Source organism: Schistosoma mansoni, chromosome 2, assembly GCF_000237925.1.
Source record: "Schistosoma mansoni strain Puerto Rico chromosome 2, complete genome".
In the NCBI taxonomy this organism is placed as follows: domain Eukaryota; kingdom Metazoa; phylum Platyhelminthes; class Trematoda; order Strigeidida; family Schistosomatidae; genus Schistosoma; species Schistosoma mansoni.
In genome coordinates this window covers 8,987,784-9,006,260 of record NC_031496.1, presented here as the reverse complement: position 1 = coordinate 9,006,260, position 18,477 = coordinate 8,987,784, and the positions used below count along the sequence as shown (strand labels likewise).

Genomic DNA, 18,477 nt, shown 5'->3' with positions numbered 1-18,477 from the left:
CATCAAAACTACCGCATTAATTAAGTGTAGTGAGTTATGTATGTGAACTAATTACTAGAGTATTTTTCTCATCAATAGTCATCTGGTTTTTATTTATTTCGTGAAATAATAAGGTACAAAATGTTTTCATTTAACTAGGGCTTGTGTACGTTACATATGAGGTTATTGCTCAACACGGTTTGTGACTCTTGATAGCTTTAATTTTGTTGAGCATAAGTTTTTGGTATAGGTTTTGTGCTCCATACTGATCACTGGGGGCGATATCTATGATCGTAAGCACTAATACAATCTCATACTAATTAATTCATCAGTTGTATTGTGTTTGTTAATTAATGCATTAGTCCCGATCACCACTGACTGTAAAATCATGAAGTGCAGTTCATCTCAATGTTTTTCTATCATTATTTAGTCTAAATGTTTCATGATATTTTAGCTATGATTATTGAAGCTTCCTCTTTTCACGTGTCCCTCTCCAAAAGTCGGAATGTTTGCTTTCTTTTATGATATGTGCTAAGTTTCGTGATGATCCTAATTGAAAACTTTATTTTACTTAGCGTTTCTATTTAAAATAATTATTTTTATTGATCTAACTTATTCAGACGCTTGTGCTCTAATTTCGTCGGCTATTCGCAATGCAGTTGAAACAGTGCGTCCACGCAGAGTAGTTGGCCATGCTGACAATATTGATTCTATTACCACTGGTACACCTCATTCGGCTTCTGAAACTGGTGCGTATATTCACCCGTCTTTTTTTCTAAAAGCTCATTCTAAGATGCCTCAAAATCAAAACGATCAGATTCGCTTATTGACAGTAAGTAATTATGTGTCCGTTTTTATAGTTTTATCTAGTGTTTCTCCTGTAATCTTTTAAAGTTTATTTGTCATTAACATCGGTGGCTATTGTATTTCAGAAGTGAACTTAATGTAATTAATAGACTTATACTTTGAGAACTTCATAATACTATTTCTTTTTTGCTGAGTTCTCGTTTGATGGGACGGCATGAAAAATGCATTTCAATAAAAACAGGAAATATCCAGCGCGATAACCAGGCTTAGTCCAAGTATTCCATTTGCCTAGTAATGCTCAACGGGTATTGTTTTTCCAAATTTGGATTTTCTCAGGAAACAATCGATTTGTTTCCGTAGAATCGTGAACAATCTCTGTATGAACTACTATGTAATTCATTTATTTGGTCTATCAAGCTTAACAATTCAGATAAGCTTATCCTTTTCTTTGAAATTTTTATTCATATTTCAACACACTGTACTTATTTCTTCTCGTGCAAGTAGTCTTTGTTATTATGACTATTGAGGCCAATGCATGTACTTGGACTTTAATGGAGAGCGATGTATGCATGTCTCATGAAAGGAAAGAAAGTACTGTGTAGTTGTTTTCCGTTTATTTTAGATACTTGCTTGTACTGTGGAAATTTGGCAATTGTCATTTCTGGATGCTAAGTATTTTGAATTTTACCTGAGTACTCTAACATTCTTGGTTTCGTTTGACTAAGTATTGTTCATCATTGTTTTCATCCTTCGAATCTAAATGTAATTGGCCTATAAGTGTGAAGATGAAGTTCACCACACCTATTTATTTATTATATTTGCGAGTACCCTTCAACATTTTAGAATAGTTTTGTTTGTTGTTCTGAGATTGTCAATGCCTACGACTGTCGTTTGTGCTTGTATTGAATTACAATATACCGTATATAATTATTAGAAAGATGAATGGCTGTAGCAATGATGGTGAATATAATAAATCTCAGTAAATCACTTTTTATGGAAAATCTATCGTTTCATTATTTTCAGAATTTGCTACATTATTGCTCGGTTGCTAAACTAGTGAACGCGTTTTCTTTTCATGACACCTAATATGTAAATTTGACACAGTTCTCTGCTAGTCTCTTTTTAGTAACAAAATGCTTGTTGATCTATGTACCGGGTGTGGCCCCCTAAGAAAACCATCTTCAGTTTGGGCACCTGGGCAGTATCACAGCCCTCACACTAATCGAATAAGATTTGTGCGGCACATATATATCTGGTATTTCCTTGTACCAATATTTATGTGTTTAAATAAATAAATAAATGTACAAATGAACAATTAATCAATGTATAACTGTTATTGTGTTTAGAAATAGGGTTTAGTTCGGTTAGATTGTACTGGCTCCATATAACTTACTTACCTACGCTTAATTGAACTTTTTCTTCGCTTTGGTTAAAAATTCACTTTTTAATTGCTAAATCATTTGATATTGAAGTATATACCTCTGAATGTGCATTCGTTTTTTATTTCCAGACAATGCGTCCTTGGCTTCAGGAGGCCATTTCGTCTACTCGTATGTTAGAATCAAACTATACGGTTGATGGACCATTAACTTGGAAAGCATTTCATCAACTTGCTGGTCGGGGCTCCGATGAAACTTGTAAACCTCAACCGATTCCTCAGTTGCGCGTTAGCAGTTGCGACCTAGAAAACTTATTAATTTCTCCTTTCGCTCTTCGTGATTGGGTAATGTTTGCCGTCTTAATTTTCTTCAAATATGTTCCATATTTTGCTTATTGTTAGTCATGTATACTTTTATCAGCTTTTCTCAAAATTATTTTACGAAACCTTAGCGATCGAATGTGTCTCCCTCAGTTGCATTGCACGTGTATAATGGTGTTTGTGAGAAGCTTTTTAATAAATTTTGCTCTTCTGAACCTATAGTACTATCTACTTTCATTTTCATATCGAAATAAAGCTTGCGTCTGTGTTTGTAGTGTAAATATCGCTATGAACTTTAGGTTTGTTTTGAACTATTTTGTCAAGGTTATCTGTCACAGTTAATTTCATACATGTCTATACACAGTTTGTTGTCCTGTCAGTATTCCGCTATGAAATTTATTTATAATTAGCCCTCTTATTTTATGGTTTTATAGGATCGGTTATCATTATTTCCATTATCGCGACCTAAACGTATTGCTTATGCTGTGATCTTGCCTTCTGACTCTCATATGCTGTCCGATTCGACATCTAATATTCCTAATGTTTTAATGTCTGATGGCACCGATACAAATTCTTTTTCATCGACCTCAAATTCACTAAGACGTACTCTTGTTGATTTTCTGAAAGAACTGTCACATACCTATGAAGCTTGCCATCTTGGCCAGCATTTCCCGTATTACAAACCAGAAGCAGGTTCTCCTGATACGGCGTTTATACCCGTCTTTCCAAATCCAGGTAAGCTATTGGTCGCTAAGTTTGTTGTTATATTTAATTTTTGATTTTTATAATTTATAAATTTATAAATTATTTGTAAGATTAACTCCACAACTAATTACTCCTTCAAACGACAGTTTACTTTGTCGAATAGTGTGTTAAGGACACAACTTTCCTTTAAAATATCTTTAGTTAACTGTCCTTAGAATAACAGTCTGGCGTTTCTTGCTTGTTAAGTGACAGTTTCGATTATCATTGTTATTACAGTTATGTACGTAGTTTTGCAGTGAAACCTAATAGATGTTTGTCACCAACTTTTTTGATAAATAATGTAGTTTTAAAGTTAAAAATATCAAAATTTTCATAATTTCCTTTCACTCACAACAGCATTCCGTAACAATGCTTCTGTTTATGAGGTTAAACACACACTGCCAATAAAAAATAACAAGCAGGTTTTCCTGCTTACGGACTCCACCGATCTGATACAGGTTACGGTGTACATTAGTTATGGTTTGGTTAACTTGAGGGTCTCATTGTAGACTACTTCATCAATTTCGTTTACTTTACTTTATTATTTAGTTATTAGTAGGTTGTAAAAGTAATTGGGATATTAATTTTCGATATCATTACACATGGTGAGTTTTTGTCCCAAAGTTTTATCTCAGTATGTTAATTGCATATCTCATTAATACATTTGTCTTACGAATTCCGCTGTTATGATCGATTTGTTTTTAACACCTGCATTTCAGAACGTCTTTCAATATCAGAATCTGATAACTTCGTAAGTATTCATCCGGATCTTCTGAAAACTCTTACAGAACAACTAGGTAATCATTCACTATGTGGAGAATCAGTACTACGAATTATTCAAAACTACGCCTGCTCTTCAGTGAATTCCGCCATAGCTGCATTGAAAAAACATGGTGTTGCTGTAGAGTTTTGTTCCGATACGAATCTTCGCTCTGCTTTGTTTCCACCTTTTGATTCAATAAAGTCAGAGAAACCTAGCATCCCTGTAAAAATCAGTCAAGATGATATAAAATTGAATATTGTCAACCGACCTTCAGTTTCAAGTAGAATGGATAGTAGTTGCTCCGTACGTTACAGTAATGGTGAAGGTTCCTTCACCACATCCTTGGATACATCCTCTTGGGGAGCGGGGAGTGATGTTTATTTAGTAATATACATTCTAAATCCGTTCTGCTACGTAAGTGATGAACGTTTTGATTACGTAATAAATACCCACTTCTATCAATGCTTCTTTCTCAACTTTAAAAATACACTATTCCTACTCTAAGTTTTTGGGAGTCAAATAAAATGTGTTCTGGTTACTAACCTCACCGGTTGATAAAAGTTGCTCCTTGTTGATTTTAGTCGGCTGATCATCATTTTTACACTCAGTAATTTTAATCATATCTCACAGAACACTTTCTGTATCCCATCTAACTTAAAACCAAATGGTATATAAGATTATTCTATATATTTATTGGGAACTTTTTCAATATTGGAACAGATTTCTTTTCTATTTTTTTTAACCAATTGCATGAACTTCATCTACCTGTTTGTGCAAGAAACATATTCTTACATGTTTTGTCACAATTAATTCATATCTGATAGTTATCACCCCATTTAAGCTGAATGACTTTACATATGAAACCATTTGTATTTTTCACATCATATAGACGTCTTGTTTTGGTCGACCTCTTATTCATTTGATGCATATTTTGCTTTTTGTTAAATTAAACTTGGTTATTAAATATACGAGTAGGATGGTTGACTACGTACACTCCTAACCTGGACTGTTGTATAAGTGAAATAACTAAATTGAAATGTGTTATTTAAAGCTGATTTACAACTTGGGTATCAAAATTTCAACTAATTGTGAAATATATGGCTGAAGATTACCATAATCAATATTTTCTTACTTATCTTAATTGTGTTTTACACTTTAAAATTAATTTATATAATATGTCAAAATGACTTCCATATTACATGAAGTATTGTAATTCAACTGGTTCTATGCTAACAGTCTTGTAATTTGACATGGAGTAAATTTTGAAAGCAAACGGTTATAGTTTTACTGTTTACCTATTGTTCTTCTTAAAAAAGGTTACCGTACTGTAAAGCAAAAAAATTTATTGATTAGTTGTATATTTTTAATTATCACCTATAGATCCAAAACCTTGATATAAAAATCAGATCATGGATTAAGTTTTATGAATAACTGTGCTCTATTCAATCACTGTAGGGTTTTACATCATTTTCCTTACCGAGTTCATTCGCTTAAATATTTTACAAATTTTTGTTCAATCATATTTAATAATTGTAGAATCTATTATTTGAGTAATATTGGTCAGCATCGCGTCTGGGATCTCATTTTTGTATAAGCTGAACTGTGTGTATTATAATGTTTGCATTACATTGATCTCAGTATTTGTGTTTTTTTCATTTATTTCATTTTAGTTATATGACGTCAGTATGGAACTTGGCCGGCTTGTTATGCAGTCATTAATCGGCTCTGCCAATCACATATTGAATTCTTTACCTGAATCGTGGCGTTCACGTGTCACTACGCAAATTTTATCAGTTGATCATGTCATGTCTGATTATTTGCCCCGTTTACGACCTTTAGCACTGGCAATTTACACATCTGTAAATCGTTTCATTGAGCCCAGTTTAATAAATGCAAATCGTACTTTAACGGGTATAGGTCCAGCAGCTGAAAAGGAAATTATTTCAAATGAGAAAGACGTAAGTTAATAAAAGTAATATTGATCCAAACCAAAGTTTAATACTTCCTAATGCTTCGGGTAGTTGTTTAGCAATCCTTTTTAACAAAGTTCATCGGTTATCTTTCTCATCACTTACCAAAACCAGGACTTTTATTCGGTCATGTCTCAAATTGTTCTTTTTCTATGTGTATGACTCCGTGTTAGCGGTTTCGGTAAAAATATACTATTTTATCAACTTTGAGCTAATTATTAGCAAACCAGAAAACACTATATGAGAATTAACTACAAAAGCAGTAAAATTATAGTGGATAGATAACTTTGATATCATTAATGAACCTTTACACATTACATTATTTTAGTAAACGGAGAAAGATTAAGTTTAAGTATTCGGACTTAGGTTACAGTTACGAATAACGGTTAGGGTTTTTGTTTTTTATTTTTTATTTATTTGAACACATAAATATTGGTACAAAAGGGCACCAGATATATATGCGCCACACAAATCTCATTTCATTTGTGTGAGGGCTGTGATACTACCCGGGTGCTCAAACTGAAACAGGTGGATTTCTTAGGGGACCACACCCGGAGACTTTGACCTAAAGATCTCATCTACAAGGCAATGGAGCATCGTAAGGATATGCAGTCCCATGGTAGTCGGTGACCAATAATTGGTTCATACGCCATTTGTTCCCTCAGGATACTGGAGCCAGTCCATGTACACCATTAGTTTGGAATCAGGGTTTTCCAACTTCCCTATGTGGACTTTCCATGTTCACCGATCCGGTTAAAGCGCCGGACATTCGCTTTTCGTCCTCTCAGTTTCGTAAACAACAGTAATGCCACAAGAGTGCAGTGAGTAGGACTTCCCTGGCAGAGGCTATATATTCGCGTGTCCATATGAGAGCATTTGGAGAGGGAGAATGGACTCTCCCCACTGTCGGCCATTCCAGGGCCTTTGGGCGCAGGGTTTTCGTAGCAAATTAACAGTAGTTATAATGCAATGATGATTTATTACCCTTTCATTTATAAACCTATAATTAACACAGTAGCATATTTGAGGAACAGTGGTTTAGGGGTTGGATCATATCATTTACAACCGTTGAGTAATATTTTCAATTCACATGTTATCAACATCAGTTTGACCAACTCGATTGAACCATTAAATTTCATACATAAAATATTGTTCGAAGTTAAATACATAGATATGTATTTGGATTACAGAGTTACATTTAACTTTCTCATAATCAATTACTGTATTATCCTTTATGGATTTTGCCAATATGGTAAATTACTCACCATTAATTTTGATAGCTCACATTATTTACAAAGTTTTCTTTTCAATTATATACTTTACAAACTGTGCATATTTATATTCTTCTTCTTCGTTATTGTCTGTTTTTAAATTTAATTGTATATAATAGGGTGAATGCTTATTGATTTACTTTGAATCCAATTTTCTTATCTTTTATATATTTAAAGAAAATAGTTACTTGTTAGTTGTGAACTAGTCAATTAACCTAGCCAACTTTCTATCTCTATATCATTGAAATGCTACACCTTTCATATAAGATTAAAAATTTGTTCAATAAGAATATATTTTATCTAGGTTGAATTTACTAAGTTGTAATTATTCATTAACGGATAGAAGGCAATTGAATTTGTTTTTATATTCCTTATTATTCATAAGAGATAATGAATATCAACTATTATATTTTGTGTTTTAAATTCTTTGCATGTGTCACACAACGTATCATTCATAACAGATTATATATGTATATAGAGAGATATACCTGTTAATCACTGACCATGCCTACTTTATAACACATCTAATCATTGTTATTTTTCATCATAAACAAATGAAGAAGCGACAAACAAACTTAATTCGCCGCAATTTTAACACTACTTTTATTCTCTCCTGTAAAAATAAAATCAATGTTTGTCTATAAACTGGAGAAAGAATTTTACTCGGATTGACTTTATTAGGTGTAATTCATACATACACACACACACATTATTTACAGGTACAACTTTATGTAGTATTTACTAGTTTTTTTACACATTCAGTTTGTTATATTTAATTGAATAAGCTCAGAATGATAATTTCTTGTTTTATTCAGAAAATTGGTTTTCTTTTTTTTGTGTAGCAACTGTTTTGTAGATTGTAATGAAATGTTAGCCGTTTTTATTAAACATTGCTCATAGTTTGGTATCTTAAGGTGGTATGATTAAATATTTTAGTTAAGTTATTGCTGACTGTAACTTAGTGAATACGCTGTTGTGTATATCTAATGCTTGTTACAACTATTTGAAATCTGACAGTCTTTAGAAATAGACCAAATAATTCGGTAAAAAATGTCAGTGAATAAGTTTATTTTAAAGTTAAGGAATGAAATCGTTTATGAAAAGCTGATATGGAAATTTGTGAAAACTTGCGGTGAAAACGTGGGGTACATATAAGTTCAGCTGATGAGTTTTAGACAGTACGAAACTCAACTCTTGGAATCCGTGGCTAATCATAATCCATTTACTTCTAGTGGTGTTTCTTTCCTGGGGCATTTTTCATCCATCTCACAGATGTTAAAAATATGTTTGTTATTATTTTGTATATCAAGAAATATTAAAAGGAACTATGTATCACTGAATACTTTTTTAAGAAGTCTGAGAAAAAACCGCATATTTTAGTTCCATGAAATATTTTTGCACAGTTTATTGTTCTTAGTTCCTACCAACTTTTTGTTACCTGTATACTCGATGAATAAGTTTTGAATTGATGGGAAGCAAATGTTTGGTGGTTAAAACGTGACTTTCAACTATCAGGTTGAATTGTCTTAGAATTGTCTCTTTATACTTGGGTGTAACAAACTACATTATCCTCACAAATGTAAAGGTATGGATCAAAGCTGCCTACACAAACCTACTATTCATCTTGTTAATTTAACATCGATGATGTGGTATGTGACAGCTTGAAGTGATGCTCACTTATACGAAGCTGTGTTGGTCATAACTGTTTAGCTGTTCTTGATTGTTTACTCAACAATTGTATATTAGTATTCAGTCGTATATCTGAGTTTAATTATCCAATTTTCACGTCATTTAATTAACTGTCATTTTTTAATAATATCTACTTTTCCACTTTCAAACCATATCAATTTAGAGCTTCCACAAACGAACTATATTCGCGCCTCCGTATACGCTCATGAACTCACGTGGTGTACTCAGTCAATTGGATATTTCATCAGAACCTATTGACCGGTCATCAGTTTTGTTTGTTGCATACTGTCTTTCACAAGATCAACAGTGGCTTCTTGCTACATTCACAGATGAACAGGGTGGATTATTAGATCATACTTTAATTAATATTCGTGTCCCAACAAGATACTTTACTGAAATAGAAAATCAACGTTTTCAACCAACGGAATCAAATAAACATATATTAAGCCCTCGTCGTATTGGGCTTGCACGACTTTGGGATTATATTATTAATTTAATCAGTCAAACTGCTAATGCTTGGCGACTTGTAGTAGGAAGAATTGGCAGGTTGGGACAAGGAGAACTAAAAGGTGAGTTTCATTCTCTAAAAATAACTATTGTATACTCAGTACTGTGATCGATATTACTACATAATATTTGCATTTCCAAAGATATCTGAAACTTTTATTTCTAATAATGTATTAGTTTTTTAAGATGTCTAAAAATTACATTTCTTTTTCTCAATTTTATCGTCTGATAATTACTTAATCAGCTCGTTTTTATCAAAAACTTCAGAAGTATTGGTTAAATATCCTTCAAAAACCTGATTGTTAACAGTACTTTAAAATGTGAAGTCAAATCAAGAGTTTCGGTGACCCTTTTAAAAATTTTGCTGACAAACTAAATTATCTGTAGTTTATGCCTCATTCTTTCTTAAAAGACTTTCTTCATTAAAAACCTGTCCTAGTTTAAGCGATGTTACTTCCTTTTTATCAATCGGTCTTGTCATATTCAACTAATAACCTAACATATATATTTGCTTCTGTTCATGTTGCCATACTACATTAGCAAAACATGGTAAAACTATCAAGACAAATCTCAAAGTAATAGAAGTAATAACAGCATCAGTTGTAGTAGAAAAGACCAAGTATAAAAAGATTGGTATATGGAAATTTTAAGATTCGGGTATTAAGGTAGGGAAAGGAAGAATTCGTGTTGGTCCTTCTTGACGATTCACCTGAAGCCTCTAACCACTGGCTACGATATTCGCAAACTCCTACAGGGTACTCTACACTGATTAACATGGCCCTGTTCAGCTGTCAATTATATTATAGACTTGTTTGGCTCCCGCAGCTTCTGGCTTACACCTACACATGATGATGTCACGTACCAAAATAGATCATAGTAAAGCACCTGTAACACATGTCTCAACCACCTCAGTTTATGAAGATTCACTAGTTCACCGACCGAATAATCATCTTTACTTATTACCCTATGCCTAGCCTCGGCATTGGTCGCTCGGTGATCCTAAAATACTTTAGTGGTGCTTCGAAAATACTTATAATTAAATACTAGTAGCCTACGAACAGCATCTATTCTTTACGACCATAGATTAGAAGAGAGCAAACTGCTCCTCAGTAGGCTAGTCCTTCGGTTGACCGATGGACATCTCGCATACGCAATAGATGATGTAAGTTGGAAAAATCCAGCCGAATTTACTAAATCCATGTGGAAATTTCTCCAGATACCAGCCCACCGGGGCGGGGGTGGTGAAACTTTGGCCCGCTCAACTACACCCCTTATCATTACTGCTGGTGTTAACTCAGACTGATCTTAAAATAGCGTTTCGCATCTAGATAGAGATTCGCATCACAGACTTTCTTGCATTGTTGCTTCAAGCGGTATAAAGACAGCACATCCAAGTCTAGGTCTGAAACCAGCCTGGTTTTATCGAATACTTTTCTCATGGGCTGTAGCTAAGCGTGTGATGGCTATAGCGGCTAGTGTTTTGGACACTATATTAGTTGATCTGATTCCTCTGTGGTTGTTACAGGGGGATTTTTTATCCTTTCGTGTAAACTGTGACGATCAGCAACCGAGACCAGTTAAGTGTGGGATTACATCTAGTCCCCACATTCTAGCTAATATGTTAGTGTTTATAATTGCTAAAAGTGAACCATAATCCTTGGAAATCTCCTAAGTTAATTTTTCAAAACTAATAATTGTTGAGATTAGTGCCTAAAAGAATAATTTGTCTATACTTAACAATATTTCACTTATTCACTGTTGCTGTGATTAAGTAATATGAAGATATTAATATTGGTTGTTTTGAATTGTTCGTTACTTTTTGTAGGTTGGAATGGACTATTAGGACGTAAAAGCCTTCAGGATGTAAATAAATTTTTTCGAGAGCGTTGTTCTGCATGTAGTACATCATCTTGTGTTCCTTCACATTCGTCATCCATTAATAATGGTTCTAAGCCTATGTTAAATCTAATCAATAGTTTCACTGGAGCCAGTAGTTGTACTCATGAACTCCCAAGTTTGATCAGCGCGTGTCTTGTTTCCCTCGAACCTCAAAGCACATTCCGTGTATATCCTGGTTTTGGTTTGTGTTCAGATGAATCATGGACGTACGGAGGTGGTGGAGGCGGTGGTAATGCAGGTGGTGGTAGTAGTTCTGGAGGTGCAGGTAGCACTGGTGGTAGTGGCGGTCTGAGTAACGGTGCTAATAATGCATTTTATGGAGCCAATGCTTCACCATTAGCTATGCGTATGATGTCACTATTAGATACTCCAACAACGTCTACAGAAACACCTAGTGCAACCCATATCCTTGTCTTTCCTACTAGTACTTCAGCAAGTGGTGTGTCTGTAAGTTGATTTTTCTTTTACTATTATGATTTCTGCATACAAGTTTGTTTGCTGTGATTAAATCTTACTTTATAAAATATTTGCTGTCATTGGGATGAGAAGTTAAACTAGTTTTTAATAAAATTATGGTATTTCAATTACTTGAAATTACGCGCGATTCCAAACCCCGTTTATCCACGCCTTTTTCATTCTTTAAATAATTTTTAAGTAGAGTCTCACATTTATACTTTGTGTATGATCCACAACCACTTAACACTCAATTTTGTTTTTTGGAAACACCTATCAGTGTATCTATGGATCTAGTTTTACAGATACATTATCATAATAGACGCAGTTGAACGTGTGGTTCATAAGTGACCTCTATAAGCGTTGGTTTTTGTAATTTTAACCACTTGGCTTCTCATCAGAATCTATTTCTGTAAATGCTGCTAACCACTTCATATTCTACTGGTGTCCTTAATTTTAGGTGATAGTTTTTTTCATACAAGGAACAATTCAGATGGTTAGAGTTTTGAAGTATTTCTATTCAGTCTGTACAATACATCGATTCGATAAATATTGGTGTAAAATAGGTTTTAAAGTCACTAATTATGCATTCAGTGGTAGAGGTCTATGTGACAATAAAAATTATTATGATTGGTATAGACTGTTGTAGAGCGTAGCTTTGAGTGCTTTTTTGTGATTTAAGTTTGGGAATGTTGGAATAGTGAACTGAATGTTGATTACTAAGTGAAGCTCTCTGATACTATGTGCCTGACTTATAACTACTCATGATATAGAATTATGGACGCAATCTCTCGTATTAACTCTTATCGAACAGCAAGACAACTGACCAGCGGAATAAGTTTTCTTTTCAATAAAAATAACATACTTGTGTAAAAATATTCGATGCGAAAATAAAGATAGTTATTTGGCATCAAATTAGAGATAAAAGGGTAAGAGTTTTGTTGGTCAATCACTTACCAATTGAATTAAAACTTTGTGTTTGTGTTAGCTGCCGCATCCGAGACGTATTTACACATAATTTGTTCAAAGTAACAGTCAATATCAATTTGTATCTCCCTACTCTTTTTCTCATTTTTTTTAAAAACTTCAAAACATGATATACTATTTTAACCCATTTATCCACGACTTAATGATTTTCAACTACTCTGTCAGTGGTTTAAAACTCACTCTATCCACTTCGATTTAGTTAATTTTTCACACAAATAAAGTATACAGTCAAGTGAATAAGCTTTAGCTAGATTACTTTACTTTTCAGTAGCCGGTTAAAACATTGTCTGTAAATATGTGTGCATGCACATGTATGGAGTATTTTAACAATAGTTAGTTATTTTCGGACAATAGAAAGATATTGACAAAGTTACGTAATCACTCAACCTTCTACCGACAGATTACAGGTTGAAGTCTTCACGCACTTCGATTTCAAGAAACAGATAGTATTATTAACTCAAACATAAGTCTGTATTTGATAGATGATTCACTAAATTTATTAAACGTTCTTCTTGCACAGTTATTTCCCAGAAATCTGATTTACCAATTTTATGTGGTTTAATGATCCTGTTTAATTTTTAGGAACATGAACCTTCAGGATTAGCTGAAGTCATCTATGGAATGGGATCTGATGATATGAACGTATTTGATTGGCTTCTTCCCAATGATCCTGGTCTTGATGATCTCGTTCCTCCAAACGGATCAACAGCAGAAATGTTGGCTGACTTCGGTAATCCATCCGAATTAAATTTCGGCCTCTCCGACTTAGGTCCACCTGTTTGTGTCAGTGGTGTTAATGACGGTATGGGAAAGTCATCTAATACTAGATTAGGCGATGGTAGTGATGTTTTGCATGGACACAATGAATACACTGTCGGTTTTCATGATAACCGGGGACATGGGTGTTCCGATGTTATGGGTTTACGTGGACTTGATTCTGGACTACTGGATTTGGGACCAAATCATGTAAGTAACGTTGGAGGTTATTTGAGTGAACATTTATTCGATCATGCTGTAAATCCTCTCAACACAATGCCTTTCGGAATACATGATCCTACAGTAAGTAAATTGTTTGCTCATTCATATGAATTCCTCTTTATTTTGATTTAACATCAGGGCTAACGTTAAACACCAGGATTAGCATATTTAGAATATTGTAGTCGCACTTATTCCATTATACAACAAATGACTGTTTGGTCAATTTTTGACTGTTTCATAGTCTCTGGTTTGTCCGAAATAGTGTGTGGACTTAAAGTTGTGGTTGTGCTTTGTTATACTTTGGTCACTACGATATAAATTTCAAAATGAAGCAATTTCATCGTGAACGATAAAGGATACATTATTCATGAATTGCGTTTATTTATTCGTTATTAGTAGTTTTGTGATTTCTGTGTAACATTCCTCATAATTATGACATTTATATTGATTTTCTATGCTGTTTATCATTTTTCTTGGTTCCCTTAATTCGTTTCATAGTATGTTTATACGCTAAACTGTAGTCTTAGATAACTTTAGTCTAACAAGTTAAATATACAATGTTGGAGATCGAATTCGGATTTGAAATCTAGTTTCAGCCAAGGTTTCTTTTTAACCTTAGTCATTGTCATTTGATAGCTGTAGAGATATCTTGCTTCGTACACTTAATTTGTCATCATCCAAATGTGTTTAAATAAAGGGTAGTTGTACAATAGGGTAGCAAACTGATTTGTAGTCTTCAATTGTATAATTGAAGTAAAATTAAAACGTATTCATAAAATACTACTGGTAACTAATTTGGTTGTAAATGTTTCGGCAATCTGTCTATCATGTATACTTTCGATCGAATATCTATTTTTTGTGTTTCTTTTTGTTTACTAATAAATCTACCATTTTTACTATTTAGGATGAAGTGGGAAGTTTGATGCAACAACCCTTGGCCATGGGATATTACATATCTACAGCTTCTGCCGGTCCACTACCCTCGTGGTTTTGGATTGCTTGTCCGCATTCCAAATTTCAGTATCCAGTTTGTTTGAAGTCTGCTCTGCATTTACAAACTACACTAATTGGTGTTGATGATGCTGCAGCCGCAGCTCCACCACCAACTGGAGGTTCAAGTGGTCCGGGTGTTGGACCATCGTCAAATCGTCCAGGACATCTTCTAGATTCAAACAGCACATGTGATGTATTAAGATATGTTTTAGAAACATATAATGCTTTATCTTGGTTAACTATTGATCCAACAACAAACGATCGTAGGACTTGCTTACCTATTCACATTCTTTCCTTATCACAAATATACCAGGCTTTTGAAGCATTCACTTGATTTTATTGCATCTCTGTAATTTATTTGTAGATATTAAGTAATGTTTTTTTTAAAAAAAAGAAGAAAGTCATGGCAGCTTGTAATATGCCAACAAATCTTTCAAGAAAACTTAATGATTTCTCTATCCCTTATTATTTACATTTTATCCTCTCACTTATTTGTTCTTGCCAATTTGTAAATTGATATTCTTTATTTACATCAGGGTAGATGTTACTTAATAATAATGATTATAATAAGAATAATCATATTATTACCAACCATTTAATTATGTTTATTGATTGACCTTATAGATATTTCATGCGTTAATCTATTGTGATTTTTTGTACAGGCTTAGTATGTATGCTTTTTTCTCTTGGACAATTCATTTCAACCTGTGTATAGATATTTTTAAACAACAGAAAAGAAGAATAAGTTAGGATCTTTTTTTTCTATGTGTTTTCTCTGTTTTGTATTCTTCATTAATATGCATTGAGGAAAAAAAGTTTGTAAACAGTGTTTACCGGCTGTGCATGAACATCTGTGTGTCTCTCTTCCTCCAGCACTATTAAGTTCTCCTTTCTGTTGTTCTACTAGTGACCTTTTTTGACTTCCTATTATGTGTATACATATCTGCATTTCGCACACACATTCTTTGATGACGTTGAAGCTTGTTTCTGTCTTCGTTAATTTGCTCATAAACAGCATTTGTTAGTTTTTGTATGAATTATACAATTTTGTGTACATTTCATTCTGTGTAAGAAATAGAGGGCGTTTTCCCTTCTCTTTTTTTATTAAGAAAAACCACCTTATTGTATTTCTTCATATCCCGTTAATAGGGGCAAGAAAAATATTCTCATGTTGATGTGTATATTTTCGTCTTACATTATATTATTACTTGTTTAAAATGATGTAAACTGTATGAATTTGTCTACTGTTGTTGTCTCTGTCGATATTGACCTGTTGATTATCGTCTATTACAATTTTCACAACTATCCTTGTAATCTCTTTAATCAATTGATATAGGATATATATATATATATATATATATTGAGCTAGATTTTCGATTAGTCGTCTATTTGTGTGCCTTGTTCTTTCTTAATATGGACATTCTCTTTTTGTCAATAATAAGTGTGTATGTGCGCTTTGTCCATTTCATTTCCCCCCCCTAATTTCAGTCTCGTAAACTGACACCAACTCCCAACGCTCGAATTCTTATCGTATTTTATTAGTATTTCCATTGTTGGTCAATGTTGATTGTAAATGTATATAAAATGATCATTTTATTCTTTACAAAGAAATAATTAATTCCGAATTGATTTGTTTAAAAGTCACTATTGTTTAACATAGGTCGTTTATCATTGTCTTGCATTCTATGGTCTAAACCGATTGTATTAGAGCCAGTTACAGTGGATTGACTTTGCCTATGCTATGCTCAGCATTGGTTTTACTTCAGTTGAAATATCACTTAAGACGATTTTGTACGCGTAAGGGTCATTTTCGGCTTTTATAACAGTAACCAATAGATTGGTTAGATTTGTAGAAGTCTGGAGAGTAAATCGATTAGTAATTGGTATATGTATTTCACAACAGCATTTAGTGACAATGATAAATTCTATTATTTTGTATGGTAGTTTCTGAAGACCTTTCTAATCAAGGGCAACAGAAAAAACGAGAATATTATTTTGCAAATGTTAGACTCATTGAACTTTAATCATGACATTCTATTTAGGATACACTTAGTACTGAATTATCTCGACAGTATAAGTCATATGAGACTAATTAAAAAAATTCAATTATTCCTAATAACTGGAATTTCATTAACATATAGTGAACTAACATTTATATTTGGGTCAGGAAGTTTTACTTTAGTATTAGACATTAAAGTGCCCTTTCAAAATCTATTCAGTAGTAATAGTTCAAAAAATCTAAGTCTGAATTAACTAAACTAATGGTGAAATGTAAAATACAAGGAAACTGGGAAGTTATATATATGACGCGTTGATTAAGTTACAGATCGACATGGACTGTTGAGTGATCAATTTAGAATCTTATCTCTAATGCCTATTCTTAGAAATACATCGTCAGGATAATCTTATTGGCCAACTCAGGCTTTGCATCAATTAACACAAAGAATTTAGAAAGTTTTCCATAATATCAAATCATTAACACTACATAAGTACTTACATTTCAACAAAGGTTATTATCCGGTGTTTTGGCGATCAATGAGATTATTATAGCGTACCAATATTTTTCGTCTTCTATTTTATTAGTGGGATTACACTTATTATTCCAAGTGGTCATGTTAAATCCATCCAGTCACAAGTAAACATGTATTACTCGTGTAGTGATTCATCTGGAATTGACATGAGTTATTACTAGCCAGATATGTCTTAGAGCAGTGTCACATTCATCTTTGTTTATGAGAATACTTCGAAAACCCGTCCTAATTTTTAGAATTTCTACCATTACTTACCGAAGTTTCATGAGATTATGTTCCGTTACCTGCAATGAAAACCCCGCCTGTAGCTCTTCTAAGTTTACTGCCTTTCCCAAGCCTGGGTAACGGAGTAGGGTTGGGTACGGGGTTAGCAACTCCATCATGTAGAAAATAGCTTTGCTAAAGAAAGACGCCAACCTTCAATGGACTAAGATTTTCACCTCTCACTTGTTACCCTTTATTTTTTTGTGTTTTTTTTTCAGGTCATTTACAACAAGGAGAGATCAATATGAAAAACAGATGCAGTTATTGTTTCAATTTACCATTTTTGTTTCACTGTCTGTTTAGAATTCATTACCATTAGTATGACATGATTAATGACTGTGAAAACAAAATTAATTGTACCTTTAATATTAGGACTCTTTCAATAAACATAAAAACTCACCAATCTCTACATCTATGTACTAATATAAAAACGTATAATACACAATCAGAATCAATAATTTATGTACTAGAGACTAAATACATAATAAACATAGAAATGTGTATATAAAATATACCATATTTGTTTAATAACTCAATTAAAGATGGTGTAATGACACAACAACTGACTAGTAAATTAATTTTGTTTAATTAAAACTAATCACTTGACTAAAACAATCGAAAAAAAATTTAAAAACATAGAGATATGAATACTAAACTACCGTTTATAAATATAATAATCGATTTAAATACAATGATTGTAATTAGATGCTTATTAATTGACTACAGGATGAAAAAGGTCGTGGGTGCGCACTGCTGAAGAGTCCTATAATAGGACGAAACGGCCTTCCAGGTTTTCTATGGTGATCTAGCTTCAATCGACTTATGATTTCAACTATGAAAACGATAGAATTTCACTTCGACGCCTTGTCCCCATATGATAAAAACATCAATTAGCTTCATTTCAAATACTAATCTAGTATTTATTTCATGGGGTTTTCTTGGC

The 18,477-nt window shown here is 33.2% G+C and overlaps 1 protein-coding gene across 1 annotated transcript in view; it reads left to right on the top strand.

Moving 5' to 3' along the window:
* The window catches only part of Smp_147560 (hypothetical protein), a 29,301-nt gene extending 13,656 nt beyond the window's left edge, over positions 1-15,645 (top strand). Inside the window, exons 13-22 of the mRNA XM_018795589.1 lie at positions 600-811; positions 2,297-2,509; positions 2,920-3,220; positions 3,949-4,406; positions 5,663-5,950; positions 9,086-9,491; positions 11,255-11,509; positions 11,651-11,775; positions 13,351-13,827; positions 14,651-15,645. Of these exons, the coding sequence (XP_018649887.1) occupies positions 600-811; positions 2,297-2,509; positions 2,920-3,220; positions 3,949-4,406; positions 5,663-5,950; positions 9,086-9,491; positions 11,255-11,509; positions 11,651-11,775; positions 13,351-13,827; positions 14,651-15,073 (3,158 nt within the window). The 3' untranslated portion in view covers positions 15,074-15,645. The remainder of the gene's footprint in view (positions 1-599; positions 812-2,296; positions 2,510-2,919; positions 3,221-3,948; positions 4,407-5,662; positions 5,951-9,085; positions 9,492-11,254; positions 11,510-11,650; positions 11,776-13,350; positions 13,828-14,650) is intronic.
* Positions 15,646-18,477: the final 2,832 nt, after the last annotated feature.